General features: G+C 39.5%; 2 protein-coding genes across 2 annotated transcripts; both read left to right on the top strand.

Moving 5' to 3' along the window:
- The first annotated feature begins 2,165 nt into the window (after positions 1-2,165).
- On the top strand, positions 2,166-10,969 carry im:7147486 (zinc finger protein Xfin). The gene is made up of 2 exons (XM_042490506.1): positions 2,166-2,360; positions 7,050-10,969. The coding sequence occupies exon 2, from the start codon at positions 7,106-7,108 to the stop codon at positions 10,115-10,117; it is 3,012 nt and encodes a 1,003-aa protein (XP_042346440.1). The 5' UTR covers positions 2,166-2,360; positions 7,050-7,105; the 3' UTR covers positions 10,118-10,969.
- A 2,658-nt stretch (positions 10,970-13,627) lies between these two features.
- On the top strand, positions 13,628-16,484 carry LOC121946094. The gene is made up of 2 exons (XM_042490523.1): positions 13,628-13,829; positions 14,343-16,484. Exon 2 carries the CDS (start codon positions 14,382-14,384, stop codon positions 15,978-15,980), a length of 1,599 nt encoding a protein of 532 aa, XP_042346457.1. The 5' UTR covers positions 13,628-13,829; positions 14,343-14,381; the 3' UTR covers positions 15,981-16,484.
- The last annotated feature ends 1,148 nt before the right edge of the window (positions 16,485-17,632 follow it).

The following is a 17,632-nucleotide window of genomic DNA, read 5'->3' as shown; positions in this document are numbered from 1 at the left end:
GGCAGCAAATGTGGCTCAGCCTTCACCATATCAAGAAAAACAAGTTATGTGACATACTAGATCCAAATGTCAGAGAGAGAGAGAGAGAGAGCAGCTACAAATTGCAGTCTCATTCCATCCTGGTAGCACTTGCTTTATTTGAGAAAATCAGGAGGGCATGCGGCAGTGTGAAGCAGTATGTGCTCTGTCTGCAAAAGGGAGCAGCATGATTTGCCACACATCTATAATGTTTGAAATCCTCTGTTCCCCATGCTGAAGAGCTTCAGTAGCTGGAGACAATGTGGTTACTGGATGTGACTGGAACTCGGGGTAGTGAAGCAGACACAAGTGCTTGGATTGAACTACACTCAAAGCCCACACTCAATTCAGAATTAAAATATCAGGACTCCTGGTCCAGTTGAGACTGACAGCCCAGGACCTAGGTCCTGGGCTGTCGTTGCTGTCACCAACTAAGGCTCAGAGTCTGGTTTAGTTCTGGTTTGTTGTTTGCCGTAAAGAACACTGTTGACTGGTCAAGCCTTGAGACTGCAACACTAGGCTATATATAGAAACTGCAGTAGTTCCTCCTGTTCATGGTGAACCTTGACGTGGTAAAATGTTGCCTCTCTTAAATCTGTGTCTGACTGCACCACATTTTAGAGCTGATACATGAAGGTCATGCTACATCAGTTATGAGAAACAAAGCATATCCCAACCACTTCATAGCTCTCGAATCAGCCAGAAGAGGGTTTTTCATCAAGGGGCTTCAGGAACAAATGTAAATTGTTCAGTCTCATCTCCTGTTCTGGAGAGAGGAGTTATACAATCTCTATCCATTGTTATGTATGTTTCTTTCTTTCTTTCTTTCTTTCACTATCTATTTATCAGTCTCTATCATCTATGTGTGACATGCTTATATTATGTAATTAAGCACAGTTGTATATAAATCAAAAACTTCACCTGGTTCTACTACATAAAGATAAACAGCACTGGAGTATGGCTCTTTTGTTTGTTGCTGAAGTGCAGCTATGCTTTCAAAACTTAACCTCAGTTATTAAGATTAAGATACTTGAACTCATCCAGTTGGGGCAGACAGCCATTTTTTTAAATGAAAGAACAATGGCTTCAGATTGGCAAAGTTTTATGAGGCTGGATCATCAGCTAAGCAAGCATGGCCCCTAAGACCCCAGAACCTTCACGTGGCTTGGGGACTGCAGGTTCACCATGTGGCAGTTGGTCTGTGGTAATTTAACGCTTTGTAAATTAGTTTTGTCATAGTGTGCACCACTAAGACATATTGTACACTGAAATTATGGAGCCCTTACTTGTACTGGGATCCCCATCTTAAAGAGTGAATCTTAACAGTGTAATCATTAGTCGATAAATATAAACACAAACAAAGGTTACAAACACACACCAAAGATTATGCACAAACACATATTGAGGAATATCATAAATTAACGAACTTGCACACACATATATGCAACTAATGTAAAATTGTTGTGATGTGAGTTTAATTTTTTAAAAATTGTAACATGATAATGTCAAATGCACAAGAATGCCATTATTTATTTTGAACACTATTACAAAATGGCAAACACACTTTATAGTGCATTTCCGTGATAGGGAACAGTTTCAAAGACAGGTAGAGGGTTCCAGAGGGTAGGGTCCCTGACGGTAAAAGCCCAGTCACCTTTAGTCGCTATCCTTGACCTTGGGACAACTAGTGAGGGTAGACTAGCGGATCTCAGATCAAGACCAGGAACATATGATGTCAGAAGTTCAGATATATAGGTTAAGGCTACTTCATGCTGAACCTTAAAGTAATAAACAGGATCAAAAAATCAATTCTAAAATTAACATGCAACCGATGGAGGGCGGCAAGAATTGGGGTGATGTGTTACCTACGATTTATTCCAGTTAAAATTCGAGCAGGACTTTAATTCAAGTAATCTTTCGACTCAGTAACTTTAACTTGTACTGGTGTAATATTTATCCTATCTATTCTTCAACTCAAGTAATAGAGTTGTCTGTGTTTATTGACTTAGTCCACCACTGGTGCGTTTTTCAGGGCGCCTCACATGACCTGCAGTTTTAACTGCGCCCGCAGCGCCAAACCGCGGCGCAGCAATGTTTGGGTTATTGCGCATGCGCCATTGACCCGCTGTGTCTTTTCCCTCCGCGCCTGCCGCAGCTGCAGCCCTCGGCTCGGTGCTCGTCCTCCTGGCACAGCATCACATTTGTTCACTGTAGAGTCGAGCAGAGCCGCTCTTCCCTTGAGAGTTTACGGCCGCTGCCTGAACCGATGTCTGCGGACTCATTTCGTCTTCTCCCGCCCAGTCTTTGTGGCTGTACATTGGGGAATAACGCTCCGGAGGCTGGTGAGTATATGAAAATAAAAAAAAAACGTCTGTTTATTGTGCAGAAGCTTCTCCATAGGTCATGGTAGCTAGCTTGCTAGCGTTAGTTCCACCTATCAACGGCCTTCCCGACCACCTTCCCCTAGTTAGCTTTCACTAGCAGCCCGTTTGAGGTTTCTGAGGAGGAGTGAGGAGTTGTGCATGAAGGGGTCATATGCTAAGCTAGCAAACAGATAAATAGTACTCATGTGAGAAGCTCGTTAGCTTCATGTCAGAGCTTGTAAAAACGGTGTTATGTGACAGCAGAGTGTGTTATCAGTAAAAAAGAAAAAAGAAAAAAAGAAAAGAAACATGCTTGTATTCCTTAGCAATGTGTGCTGCATTAGCATGCTAGCGTAGCTTCAGCTCTCCAGTAATGTGGTGGCGATTGCTTATCAATGGTGGTGTGTGGTCCGGGCTAGCCTGCTGTCATCTGCTCAGGCAGATAATGCAATCTGCAAATAAATCTAACCTCGCCGTTCACACGATTTAAGATGTTCAGATTTAGGGACTGTTCTTTATTTATCAGAGTACGGGGTGGCTGGGGTGTTTTTGTGTTGTTGTTTTTATTTATCCATACCAAAGCTAACGTCACAAGTCTCATTTGACTTGGAGAAAATGCCTGACCCTCCCTCCACCATAAATTAGTTGTTAGATATTAAACATTTACCATTTGATGTTTGAAAGTGGAAAGATTAAGACAAAATCCTGAAATCGAAAAAAAAAAAAACTTGTTCAGTGGGACAATTACTTATGCTGGGATGGCAAGAGAGATGAGCATTACTGCGGACAAAAGTGTTGGTATAGCTTCAGTTCTCATTTTTGTCTCCACTATCCATACATACTTTAATTACTAACATTGCAGTGTCTTAAACTTCAGTTTATTGTTAAGTTTAAGAATGAATTGCACCTATAAATACAAATCAATTTACTCATCAAACAGATCAATCTGACTTGGCAAATAGCCAGTCAAAGTGGAGCAGCCAATCAGATTTCATGGGTGGCTCAAGCCACCACAGGCCACTCCCTTAACACACCCCTTGTCTTGCATCCTGGTTCATTTGCGCAAATGGTTTATTTTTGGTGAAATTTTGAGCGAGACATGTAGAATAAATGGATTTTGATGAAATATCACTGTATTAGGCTTATACTTAGTTATGTTTATTTCTTTCAGAAGCTCCTCCCACATAATGTATTCAAGGACCATTGGAAATTTAAAAAAGCAGCAGTAATTTCTGCATTTACAGTTTCTGGCAATAATAAATGATGTAATTTTTGTTAATTTTTTTTTAAAGAAAATATTTTCTTTGAAAATTGATGGTAACATAAATACAAAATACATCTATTTAAAGCTTTAAGCCCTTCCACTAAAACAAATTTAAAAAATAATAGAGAGAAAAAAATAGAAAAAATAAGTCTCTCGCCAGTGCTTAAAAAAATATTTGACATGCCTTCCCCATTTTTGCACCACCGCCTCCCCTCTCATAAATGATAAACAGTCCCTAATCAATCAAGAAATTTTGAATTTTTTATCTTAACAGTAGCTGCACATCCTTTATAGTATTTGAAAAAAAGAAAGTTAGTATTTTTTTTCTATTATATTTATCTATCTTGCATATGTACCAAAACACCAAAGCAAATCCTAAAGAGAGGTCCAAACATGCCCCCAAATGACTAAAATTTTCAATAGAAGCAAATCCAGACTAACAAAATTATTAAAACTCCAAATGTATTTGTGGTACAAGAACACTACCAGTTATGTATGTATTAATGTTAATGTCACCTAAAATCTACCATAATTATCATGTGAACATAATATCCTTGAAACATTCACAATGTACCCAGTGTGCTACAGGAGAAATCAGTGCAGCAGACTGTTGACATTCCTCCTCAAACTAGTGGAGCATCTTGAAGTGACGCAAACACTGGACACAGGTGGCAGGACCTTAACACTCAACACACTTTGAATAATTATTTATATTATCTTTCTGTAGAGTATGTCCTTCCTGTTTTGCAGGAAGTCGTGGTCTTAATTGTAAGTCCAATATTAATTTATATAATTTGGCTTCACATATTACTTGGATTTTGGGGGGATTTTAGATAAAAACTTGATTGACACTGTTTCTTTGTTCAATAGTTAGAGGTACTTAAAAGTTCACTGTATGGAGATATATACAGTGTATGTATATAGCGTACGTATATATTGATATTTATTGTTTGATTTGCACAGCAATCTCTTTAGTATGTTAGGCAAGTGATGGATGTCAAAATGACTCAAAGATACTTTGTGTGGATTGCTTCATAAGCAGAGCAAGGGGAAAGTTATATTACAAGTCTTCATTTAGTCTGTCATTATTGTTTAAAACACCAGCTGCGCTCATCAGAGTAGAGTTGAAGAAAACATATTTTCTGTCTTTCCACCACATTTTATACCTGATACTTCTATATAAAGACAAAATAATAGCAGTAATGATTGGATTATGCAATGACATGACCACCAACTACAAAGACAAAAGCACAAAAGAAAGCATAAAAAGCATTCTATCAAAAAGCTTGTGACAGAGATATTTCTATACAGCTGCTGTTGAAAGCATTCTCGTATGGTAATCAAGTAGTTAATGAATGCTCACTGTGTCAATTTTGGGGTCTTTTCATACATGACAACATGTGGAAAAAATCTTAAAGCAAAGGTAGTTTTTTTTTTCTTTTCTTTTATTTTATTATTTTTGTATTTTATTTTATTTTACCACCACCATGATACTTTTCCTCGTGGTAATTTGTCTCCTTCCAGCTGGCTACCTGAGGCATGTGAAAGTCTGATGAGACAGAGTCATTTTTGCTCGGTGAAAAATGTAGTCTCCTGGAAGCTCCTGGCTGCTAGTGATGGAGACAGAAAATGAATGCGTACAGGGAAAGCACTTGTGGTTGAATTCACCCTTGTCGAGTAGATTGATAATGCTTGCTCCCTAAAGCTGCCTGAAAGCACCCTTGGTGAGGGAAAAAGGCAGAAAAAGTGGCATTGTCCTCTGCGAGTGGCAAGTCTTGAAGAGGACAATTCAAAGCTTCCATAGGCAGGATTAATCTACAACACAGCTTGGTTGAGACTCTCATGGTTTGATCCTGCTCAGAAGCAAGATCTCTATCACAGGTCTGAATGATTTTTCCCTCCTGTAAGGACAAAGTAGAAATGCACATGGTCAGGGTGAGGCTCAAGCATGCTGTATCAAGCCAGCGGCAATGTGGCGTAAATCTGCAGCCAGGTGGGGCTGTGACTCTGCATGTTGCAATCCAGGGCATCTCTCAGGTGCTCTGTGGAGATGGATGCAGAGAGAAAATGCAGGCCAAAACAGCACTGACTAAGCATGGGCTTTTCTTCATATTGCTTACAGTTTAGGGCTCTTTCAGAGGCACCTGAATAAGCATAGCTCCAGCTGTTTGCTAAATCTCAACCTAGCAATGTTTTTTAGGAATGACAAATTCTTAAGTCTCAAGCATTACGCAAGCTATTGCTTGTTATATATTTTCATTCAAATTAACAATTTTCTGGAAAGAACACAGCATATAACTACTTGTCACATTTGCATTCCTTTTCTTTTTCATTGATAAACATCAGACCATGTTTAAAACTATGGATGTCTTAATCGGGAGGATCAGTATCAGGCCCAATCAACACATTTTTTAATTTATCGAGATTGGTTATTTTGAGCACGTGCCCCACCTGATCCTTTGTTTACATCTGCTGTTACACAGGTGTTTCAAATGGAGAGCACAATTTGTGGCAGATCTTCAGGATATATTTCATATTAATTTATTGTAATGCTGCCACTCCAATAAGTGGGAACTGATTTTTTTTTCATGCTCAACTTAAGCTGCTACACCACTTCAAGTGGAATTGAAGTTTTTTTGTTCATTTTTAGTAAACTAGTTTTACTGCAGTAACAAGAATAATTGTGAATGCTTTTTATTTGTTGTGACTGGTAATGATAAAGTTCAGCTATAACACTATACACAGTATAGTGTGTGATTATATTTCTTACTAAGAATGTTCTGTACTTTTATTACAGCGATACACTAAGTGGATTTGAGAGCAAATTCTGAAAAAAAAAAATTTTGTTTTTTTACTTTGTTATTTTGTATAGATAAAAACCCTTAAGGAACTATTCTGAATTTTTTTTTTTTTTTTTCATTTTTTTCTTGTATTACATTGCAGAGCTATTAAACTGTCAAGCATACACACTGAATTCATTTTAAGAACTTTAAAGTACTTGGGGTGTGCATTGTGCAGCTGTATTATTCAGGTAGTATCAGATCGGGACTTGGTATCTGCAGATACTCAATCTCAAATGATTCAGATCAGGGTCAAAAACTTGATCAGGACATCCCTACTTGTTATATAGTTTAATACAAATGGACAATTTTCTGAAAAGAACACAGTATGACTACTTTTCTCATATTTGCATTCCTTTGCTTTTCATTGATAAACCTCATACCGTGTTTAAAAACGAGTAACACATCTAACAGTGAAATGAAGGAGACAGTATAGTGCATGCCAATAGATTGAGTAGGAAGATTTAAGGTTGAAAACTGTATATTTTCAGTTCATGTGCAAATTCTGGGTGTCCATTTTCACTTGGTAACATTATTTTTGTGTATGTCGTGTGTGATTTACAGGAGACTTCCTTGCATGACCACAAAACCCAGATCGACGCGCACGTGTGGCTGCCACAATGCTTGGGCTACAGGGAAGTACCTCATCCCCCAAAGTGTATCGTTGTGTGGCATGTTCAGCCACCTTCACTGGATTGGCCTCCTTGCTCGTACATCAGGCAACTCATGCTGGTGCAGTCTCCAAGGGCCCTGCCCCTCCACAGCCAAACAGCCCACATGAAACACTGTTGTCAAGTATGGACTCATCCAGTGAGCACCCCAATCCACAGACACTATCGCCTGGGTGTTCTTCACCTTCTTTTTATATTTGTGATTGCGGAGAGGAGTTTCAGGACTTCAGTCTTATGCTGGAGCATAAGCAATCGCACGTCTCTCAAATACAGCTACTGCAACCTGTGGATAGTAATAGTGTTCTCTCCAGTGGAACAGGGTGTGATAAAGTTTTACCCTCTAGGCATATATCATTGATTCCAACTGCAACCCATCCTGGTTTGGTCCTTAGTTCCCCCTCTACCTCAAGGTCTCCAGCTGTCGAGCTACCCACATTAACAGACCATAAAGCAGATGTAAGCCTAGAGGATGGCATTGCCATAGTAACCACTCCTCAAGGCGAGTGTACACCTCCTCAACATGACAGTGAGAAACAACTCAAGAGTGTTGTTGGGGAGATGTCAGCCACAGCAGAGCAAATACCACAGACTGCAGAGGACATGGATTTGCAAGACAAAACCAATGCTGTTCTCGGTAGCAAAAAGGTTGAGAATTTGCCCGGAAATAACTCCCTAATGAAGATGGTGGCATCGGCGTACATGAAGCATTTTTCACAACCTTTGTCTCAGACTCAAAACAATAACATTATAACCCCCAAACAAGAAGCCTTCCCTGTTGATATAACACCAGCAGCAAAAACAGAGGTGTCTCCAATCAACGATCTCTCTATTGCACAATTGAGGCGGTTGCTTGCAAAACCCGGTATAAAGACTAAAGCTCCATCCATCAGCAGAATTCTTGAGTCCAGTAAGAAAAAGGTTGTCTCTCTGACTAAGACTTTCTCACCTGTTGTGGTTCTTGAAACCCGTCAGAAGCTCATGGATGCTAACAGTAATGGCACATATGGGAGATATCAGTGTGGCCGCTGTCGAAGGGTCTTTCAAAACTTGGACAAACTGACAGAGCATCATTTCTTGCACAAAAAAGAGAGGATTAAATGCTGCCGTCGCTGCAAACAGCTGATCATTGGGCGGCTGCCTTTACCTGACAATCACGTATGCCCTCAGTTAGGAAACAAGACAATACAGCCATCAAGCTCCCTTCAGAAAAAGTTACCACTTGCCCAAAAAATAGTGCCATTCCATAGTCTAAACAATTCAAAAAAAGTTTTTTTCTGTCCATTGTGCAAGCACAGTTACGCACGGAGGTGGAACCTCAAAATGCACAGGTGCCAGGGCCCGCGCTCAGCCCCCTCTCCGCAGACCAATCCTTCCATTCAGAGAATGATAGAGCTGAGATCAAACTGTCAAATCAAAACAGATGCGGGGTTTAAAGCTGGATCTCACACTGCCAAGAGTGTTGGTGTGGGCACTGAAGTTACTGGTCATATCAAGGTAGAGGTGACCTCTCCAAATTCTGAAGAGTCCCCAGTTTCACAGGTGTCCTGGACTCATCCAGCAAAAAGCTTCTCACCATTCTACTCCAAAGCGTCCATGATGGAGCAGCACACAGATACCTCTCTCAGTGAGATTTCACCCCAGCAAGTAGAAGAAAACAGCTGGGATGCAGCAGCTGATGATGATGAAGACAGTGATGAAGGGCAGTGGACGATGCCCTTGGATGATGAAATGGAGGTGCTGAGCTCTACAGAGACAGCTGTTAACAATAGAGAGGTGAAGAAGTCTATGACAGGCGAAGCCGCAGCACTCTCTAGCCTGCGCTATTTTGTCAGAGATGGCGTAAAACGCTACCCCTGTAACAGGTGTCAGAAAACCTACAGCCGGCCGTCCACTTTGAGACGCCACCTACGACTGTGTGGATTTAGGCCACGTGCAATCGGGACTGTAGGACAGAGTGGTGGTCAGGGTGCCACTTTACAATCTGCCAACAGCATGAAACCAATGTTTCCTTGTTTTGTCTGTGGGAAGACCTTTAACCGCAAAGATAACATGATGGTCCACAGAAAAAAATGTCAGTTGCAACGAACAATGACAGATGGTGGACAGGTGGAGAGAGGGACTGTGCAGCAGAGTATGTCGGGCAATGCAACAGACTGTCAGACCAAGGAGGATGATGGAGGCAACTGGGGCATCATGTCACTGCCCTCAGTACTTCCAAGAAGGGTGACATGTGAGTGTGGGGTTGGATTTACATCTCCAAGGCTTCTCCTGGAGCATCTGCAGAAGCATGCGCAGGAATCCTACACATGTCCAACTTGTGGCGAGACCGTTAGTTCCTGGGCAGACTACGAAGTTCATCTGCAGATCCACATGCATCCTCATCACCAGCTCCTGAAGGGACTAAAGCCACAGCGATCACAACCTTTACTACTTCGATTTCAGCAGCAACCTCAGCGGCAGCCATCTCCGCCAGTGCATCAGCCTCCGCAGAAGCAGCTACGCACAGAGCAGGTTCCAAATCCAACAAAGAAGCAGCAGCGGATTGTATGCACACGATGTGGCAACACTTTTGCTACTCGCTGCTCCCTCCGAAGGCACATATCCTGGAATCGATGCAAAGGTGGACGGGCTACAAATGCCACAAACCCACCCAAAACCCATAACTGTTCCCACTGCAACTCTGACTTCCCAAACACAATCAGTCTTATGTTTCACCAGAGGAGTGGGGCATGCAAGCCCGCCATCAAGCCTGTGCGTTGCCCCGTTTGTCTTCGCTGGTTTGGCACCATGGACGGATTGCAGAAACACCTGCTTACCCACAAACAGTCTGAGTCATATCGCTGTGATGTCTGTCAGGGTACATACCCAAATCTGAAATCACTCAAGAACCACCGCAGGAGGATTCATCGCATCATGGCTGGAGACACCAAGCCACAAACACAAGAACAGTTGACAGCTTAATGACACTTAACTTTTTTTCTGAAAAGAAAAAGGCTAACATGGGAGTGGTGCATTCAAAAACAGACCACATTTTATAGTAGTTTGTTCCGTCCACATGTGCCAATCGTACTTTACTTGTTTATTTGTTTTTTATGCTCAAATTATTTTGACACTGTACAACCACATGTTTTTTTATTTTTAAAGCTACTCTGAGGGTGTGTTATAGAAGCTTGCCACTATTAAAAAAAAAACTTTTGTATAATGTACATATGTTTTCTTTTTAAATCAATCCCTTTATTAGGTCTACATGTGGAAGTATAATACATGCACTTGAGAAAAATGATTCTGCTCTGTTGTTTTTTTTTTTAAGTGAGATTATTATAATCTAATAAAAAATAATTCTGTTAATTCAGAAATGTTTGAGACAATGTTCTCATATCGGAGAGAGGGCAAATATTTTTTTTTCTCAGGTGAATGCATTACTCTTATGTAACTACATAGACTCATTAGCCTGTAAATGTTTCTGAGTATTTGGTAATCAAACTTTTATCACAGATTTTGTGATGTAGCTTGTTGTTGTTCCTGGTGTTAATAAACATACCAGTATATGAAATATGTCACTATATCAATGTGTGTGTTATGGGCTCTAATATGAAATGCTTTGAAGTAAGCCATCGAATCCTGGAATAAGTCTTTTTAAAGCTACTAATGTTTATGTATTTGCTTTTACTCATCAGAGTTATCCAGATAACTTTTAATTGTTTTTGTGAGACAGGCTTTTTCATTTAATACAAATGTCTCATCCATTAAAAAAGTAGAGTCATAAGTATTTTGCTATGTTCACAATATTTTAATGTGCGGTTAATTACAGAAGGATTTCATTTCCAAGTACTTCTCTACGAGTTCATGGTTTGCATTTTTGGGTTGGTGGGGTATATTTACCTTGGGCAGTATGCAAACTGACTGCTACGAATATTCAGGAACATGTACAGTTAAAGCATCAACTGACATGGTAAGGGCATTAAGCTGGTTCATACTCTTTTACCTGATCATGAGCCCCTGTTTCGAAGACCGTGTCAATTTTAGTTTTATTTATACTTTTTATGTCATTTTATATTTAAATCAATTTACCACCAAGCATATCAGTTGCCAGTCCATATTCCAGCTTAGGTCTACATATTGCACCAAGTTTATGAAGCAGGAGCTTTAGCACAGCCCTTAGCAGCTTAATTTAGCCATGGTCTTACTAAAAAGTAAGGTTTCTGAGCAAAATACCCATTGCATTAGACTAGGAGTAATAATTTATTTAGAGTTTATTTTTTTTATTAAAAAAAATCTGAAAGAAATGTAATGATCAACATGACATGATGTAAAGGAACCTTTTTCAACATTCGTTGTGGGTAAGTAAGTCAGTAAGGGTCTGGAAGTGTACTGATATGCACAATATGTGTAATAAACTGAATTTAGTGGGCTTTGAGGACATCATGGGCAATTGTTGGATATTTACCCTTAGCTGAGATTTAAGCAGTACGTAACCTGAGAGGTTGTTGCACCAAAGACTTTGCAAAATCCCCAGGTGTTACATCCTGATAGAAACTATTCAGAGGTAAAGAAGACCATTAAATAACTTGCCTACCAACACTAGTACTGTGAAATCAATATTCCTTCCTTTGAAAGCCTTTGAAGCCCTTTTGTTCTTCACATTTTCAAGTAAGGTGCCATACTGAGTTCAACAATAAATATGTTAAAGCGGGGTTTGCAGTCAGACCATTTCGATTTTTGGATGTGGAATTTACCAGGGAGTGATCAGAAGCTGAATAATTTGGCCATTTTGCCCTCCATCCCATAGAACAAAGTATAACATCACATCAAATCCATTAATCTGTACATTAGTGTGGTTTTCCTATTTATAAAGGTTTGCTTATTTCATTTCATTTATTAGGATCCCAATAAGCTGTAGCCAAAGCTGCAGCTTTCTTTTCATTATTATTTTTAAAGCATTTTTTTACAGGTTGTTTCCTCACAAAAAATAACACATCCCAAAATCACCACAAAAGCAGAAAAACACCACACAGAACCAAGCTCTAATTAGTCAAACCAAAAACGTACTGACTTGTAGTTACTGAGTAGACCGTGACTGTAATAGCCCCCACAAATATCATCATGGTGTTTAAAAACTACCATGATATTTCTAAATAGTGTTGTGGTATTTACATTGTTTTACAGCACTATTATCATCATAGTAAACCACATCACTATCCTTTTTTAAAAAAACGATAAGAAAAAAAACAGAGGCGATAATTTCACTGTTAATACGCACTGTAGTATACACATATCTGCAGTATATAATGTATGTCCAGAATAATCTTGAATAGTCACAATTAAAGAACAAATGAAATACTGTTTCTCTGTCTGAATTATAAATAGCATGAATAATCGTTATTTATCTTAAATCTTTCCAAATCTTCTTTAGCAGGGTACATTTAATTAAAAAATCTTGAAGGATACAATATTTGTTTAAAATAGAGCAAGCCTTCCTCTACTGTAAATCACCCAAGACCAAAAGTTTCAACTTTATTACTGGGTAGCCCCTTGCGATGAACCGTCTCATTTTAGAGGGGCCCCAACAAAAAACACATAACACAACAGTCAAAATCATAAACACAATCATACAGTGAAGGCTCTCAATTCACTCAGTAGATATCACAGGGCATGCACATAATAATTATTATATTAATAACATTAGTATCTATAATATTCTAATTGCACTATACACACATATGTACACAATAATAATAAAAATGATAACATGTACAATATTCTTATCTCACTATATTTACCCATATATATGCATACATGCAACCACATACACATACGTATACTTATATACATATTTACAAACCTACACATGTACACAATAAGTTATAATACAGCAATAAGAAAAAGAATAGCAAAATTAATAATACAGGCACATAGTATACATTAGCCCATCTAGAGTCTTGAATCACAACAATGATAATAATAATAATAATAATAATAATAATAATAATAATAAATAATCTCTCACTTACTGTCCATGTCAGAGATTTAATCAGCAGTTTTTTCCTTTAATTGTAAGAAACCATGTGAGTGGAAATAGGATATGTGACAAAACATTATCTACACAAATCTATTTTTAAAGCTTAAAAAAAATAAAAAAGAAAAGAAGAGGATATTAGGTGAACATTTTAAGTGATATGATTTTTCACACTGGATGTGATAATAATAATAATAATAATAATAGAGAAAAGTGATAGGCAAAGGTAAGCGAACATTTTCATTTGAATATTTCGGATATTTCTAATACTGAAAGTATTTCTGTCGTGTCTGTTGCTACACGTTTTTTTTTCCAGAATATTAACAGACTATTTGCAATTTAAAAAAAAAACAAACTGCTATGCTAATAATGTTCAGGTGAATCAGAAACTCCGGCCCATATGTGTCAGTAGAATGGCGCCCAAGCCGGAAGTGTTGCTGTCGAAGCGCGCCATCCGTAGAAGAAGAGTGGGGTCTTTCCTCCTGGCTCTCGGTGTAGCTAATAGGCTAGCTGCCACCTACTCCTTTGAAATACCGGCGAGCTAGCTCGATTGTGAATGTCCCACAAAACGTCAATCGACAAGCTGTTTGCAGTTTGTTGCAGGGATAAAACATTACCAGAATAATAATACGGAGAAACTTTGGCATTCATGTGAAGGTAAGCTAACCGTATTGTCCAGGAGCTAGTAGATGCTAGCGTTAGCATTATAACGTTGGGTTTGTAACAAGGCAAAAGCGGTTTTAACAACATATCAGTGTTGTGAAATTGGACTATCTTACATGTTTTTCCAAATACTGAGCAGTATAAAACAGTAGTATATTAAATCTGTCACCGTATGAATTAGACTGTTGACGTTACGGTATGTATGTCACAATCTATGGGCTGTACCGTTATGACAGGAAATAATCTGATAACGCGTTTTCTCAGGAGTTTTGGCTTTATGTCAGGGACGAGGAAATGTACAAATGAAGCTGCAAGTGATTTTGTAAATTTACATTAGTCTCCCTTAAGCTTGTCGAGTGGTGTCATGTAGCTGTTAGCATCCCTAGCTCTTGAGTCAGGTAGCATCAGTCACTGTGACATAATGAGCTATGTCCAAACCAAATATTTGGTCTTTTTAGCAATGTTTTGGTTTATGATTGCACAGATTCCAACACTTGTCTTCAACAGGAAATGTGCTCCAGGGGGCTCTAAACTGTGAAGACATCCATGACCAGCCTGATGATGGAGAGAGGGATGAATAAACTACAAAATGTCCTGGAGGATGGCTTGGGCAGAGACTTGATGAACGCTGGGCGGTTTTGCTTCAGCTGTGAGCAGATATTTGCAAATCGGAAATGCCTGGAGGAGCACTTTTGTCCCGCTGTAAGTCACATCTGCTCCTGTGGCACTGAGTTTGCTGAATACAAAGACATGCTGGAGCACAGCACCACACATGAACCAGGGCACCAGGTGCTAGATCATGGAACAATTAGGAAGCGCAGAATTGAGAAACGCATAGAAGAGGAGGAGCAGCTGAAAAGACTACAGACTGGTGAGGTCGTCTGGAAGGCGCCTAAATCGGCTAATGTATCCTCAATTTCTTTGCCAGTGAAGCCCATGCTGCAAGTCCCCATTACACCAGCCCATATGTCACAAGTTCCCATGCAGTCTGTGCAGATTTCAAAAGTGCCTCAGTCGTACCGACCCGTGTCACAAACATCTTTGCTCCCAAATCCTATCCCTCGTGAACAAGACATGCAGAATATTTTTGCAGGTGTAGGTGCACCGACAGTGGATCTTTGGACACTTTACCAGCCTGTCGTCTTGTTGCAAACAGTTCGCAAATTTAACAAGTCAAAGCCTTACGCTTGCGGTAAATGTGGGCAGTGTTTTATGGCAAAGACTGATCTCGTCCACCATCACAGCTCTCATGTCACAGATAAAGTTTCTGGTTGCATAGGATGTGGGCTGCTGCTCTCCAGCAAGAAGATGGTGCCTCGCTTTCATGTTTGTAATGGGCCCAACTCTGTCACCAAATTCAGACTCATCACTGCGAAACCGCTGGGTTTTAAGAAGCGAATTAATACCAGTACAAAAAGGGATCTGAGTGCCCAGGGTGCTTGGACCACTTCTTCTCTACACATGAAAAGTCAGAATCTCAGTGCAGCCAGAAAAGGCAATCATGCACCTTTCATGATTTCCAACCTGCAGAAAAATCCAAAAATGATTACATACAGTAAAATCAATCAGGGATCGGGAGCTTCTTCGTCCCTGCAGGTGAAGAATCAGAATCGCAGTGCGTCCAGGCCTTATATGAATGCTTTCCTTCCATCGATGAGTCAGAATCCCAGTGCATCCAACAAAAGCAGTCGGGGGCTTCCAGTCTCTTCCTCCATGGCCACTAAGTATGCATCAGGTGTATGGAGCAAACCAGTGCAGACATCCTCTGCCTCGTTCCCATGTCGAGTCTGTCATCTTCCTTTTGAAACTGCTCACCTGCTCCAGAGGCACAAGTGTATTAAAGCAAAGGAGTTTATGGCACACCACGTGCAAGGTGGCAAACAGCACTTCAAAATAAAAAGGGTAACACCAGTGGCAAGCTCAAATCCTGCTCAGATGAACGGGGAGAGAAAACTTGGGGTTCCTGCTAACATAATGAAAAACCAAGTCATCACCATCGATCTGGAAAAAGGGCAAGGGGCCGTTCCTGTGAATGGGATAGCAGGAGTGGATATGGAGGATGATTGTTACATAGTTGAAAGCGGACCAGACAAACCAGCCGAAATGATTTACCAAGTGACCTCATCTGTCCCTATTAAGACTTGACCAAACTTAGAGAGGAACATCTGGTGTGCACGTCACATTTTATGTTAACCATGGACCAAGCGCCTAAAATCAGTCCAGTTTGAACAGCATTAGCTTGTTTAGGATCTTTGCGCAGGAACACGATGCTTACTCCTTTCTCCGAGCTATTGAAAATACGGAAGTGAAAGCTGTCTAGACAACAAACATGCATCATAATTAAGCTGGATTTCATTTGTCAGTACTGTAAACAGTCCTAATATTGATGCCCCTGCAGTCGTTATAGAACATGTAAATCAATAAAGTTAATAAATCAAAATGTTTGTGCATGGTTTACCCATGTTTGGTGGGATAACCAGCTATGGTCTTATAGTTTTGTTTTGTTTTTTATTTCAAATATGTTTTTAGTATGATAAGAATCTGTTGTGAGGCTGTGGGAATTGACCACATTACCTTGTGTGTTCTTACCAGCTTTGTCAGACTTTAAGAATTCTGTATATGTTGTATTAAACTATATTTTCAAACTCACTGCGTGTGTGTTCATGGGATAATGTAGCACGCTACATTATCAAGGTTATTCACATGATGAATGGACTGTGATGTATTGTGCTTTTCACCAGACAGCAGTACAAATACTACAATTGATGACAGTGTATATGTTAAACTAGGGATGCACGATAATAACGGCACGTCATCGGTATGAGACGATATTGGCTTGAAAGCAAAATATCAGTGTCAGCTGAAATGCTGATTTCTGCGAGTATCACTCAGTTTTTTGTGAATGGACAAAGTGAACATGTACAAAACACAAAACTAGGCAGAAATATTTTTGTTATATTGCACAGTGATAAATGTTACATACATTGAGAAGCATCATATGTCATGTCTCAATATGATGGTGGGCCGTCATGATACGAGTATGCGTAATGTGATGTTAGTTCCACTACAGAAGAGACTTGATGATTGCTAAAATCAGGTGGGGGAAAAAAGTGGATATCAGTATCAGGTATTGGCCAAATGAGTTGTTATATATTGGATAGCTGCAAAAATCCAATGTTGTGTGTCTGTACTTAAACCAGTTGTGTGCAGTTTATGGTGCCTTACAAGTACAGTAATGCACAAAAGAGTATGACAAAGGTGTGTCACTAAATTATTAAACTTACGTAAAAATATAAAATAAAATAGACAAAAATTATTTGGCAACAATGTCATTGTGTTATTTAAATTTATTACATACGGGTATGTCGTGGATTGTTTGATATGGTGCTAGAAAAATAAAAATTAAACTTTATGATGAACAAAAGTTTTGTTTTTACAGTTTCACAAAGATATATTTTTTAACTGACGCTCCCCGGTAATACTAGATATACATTTAATTTTGTCTCAATTATTTATTTTGTGTGTAATTTCTTATTTGTGCATTATTTGTATTTGTATTGTCAGCATACACAGAAATCATCTTTTCCCTCAGTGATGCATTCAGGGTTTATTGCCTTTCAAACGGCTCTAACTAATCTCCAGCAGGGGATGCCATTTCAAAGCAAAAACAAGGTGCTGATGTGTGTCCGCTTATGATGAGGTAAATAATCAAAAACGTGGATGCGGCGTTCATGTGCTGTTTGTGTGCTTGTAATCGGAAAATCTGTCATTATCGAGACCAAGCATCTCAGCAGGAA

This window comes from Plectropomus leopardus, chromosome 7, assembly GCF_008729295.1.
Source record: "Plectropomus leopardus isolate mb chromosome 7, YSFRI_Pleo_2.0, whole genome shotgun sequence".
NCBI lineage: Eukaryota > Metazoa > Chordata > Actinopteri > Perciformes > Serranidae > Plectropomus > Plectropomus leopardus.
Note: the sequence above shows the minus strand (reverse complement) of the source record. Positions and strands in the feature narration are given on the sequence as shown.

Coding starts and splice junctions, on each gene's coding strand:
- LOC121946094 (XM_042490523.1), top strand. CDS start 14,382: ATGACCAGCCTGATGATGGAGAGAGGGATGAATAAACTACAAAATGTC.
- im:7147486 (XM_042490506.1), top strand. CDS start 7,106: ATGCTTGGGCTACAGGGAAGTACCTCATCCCCCAAAGTGTATCGTTGT.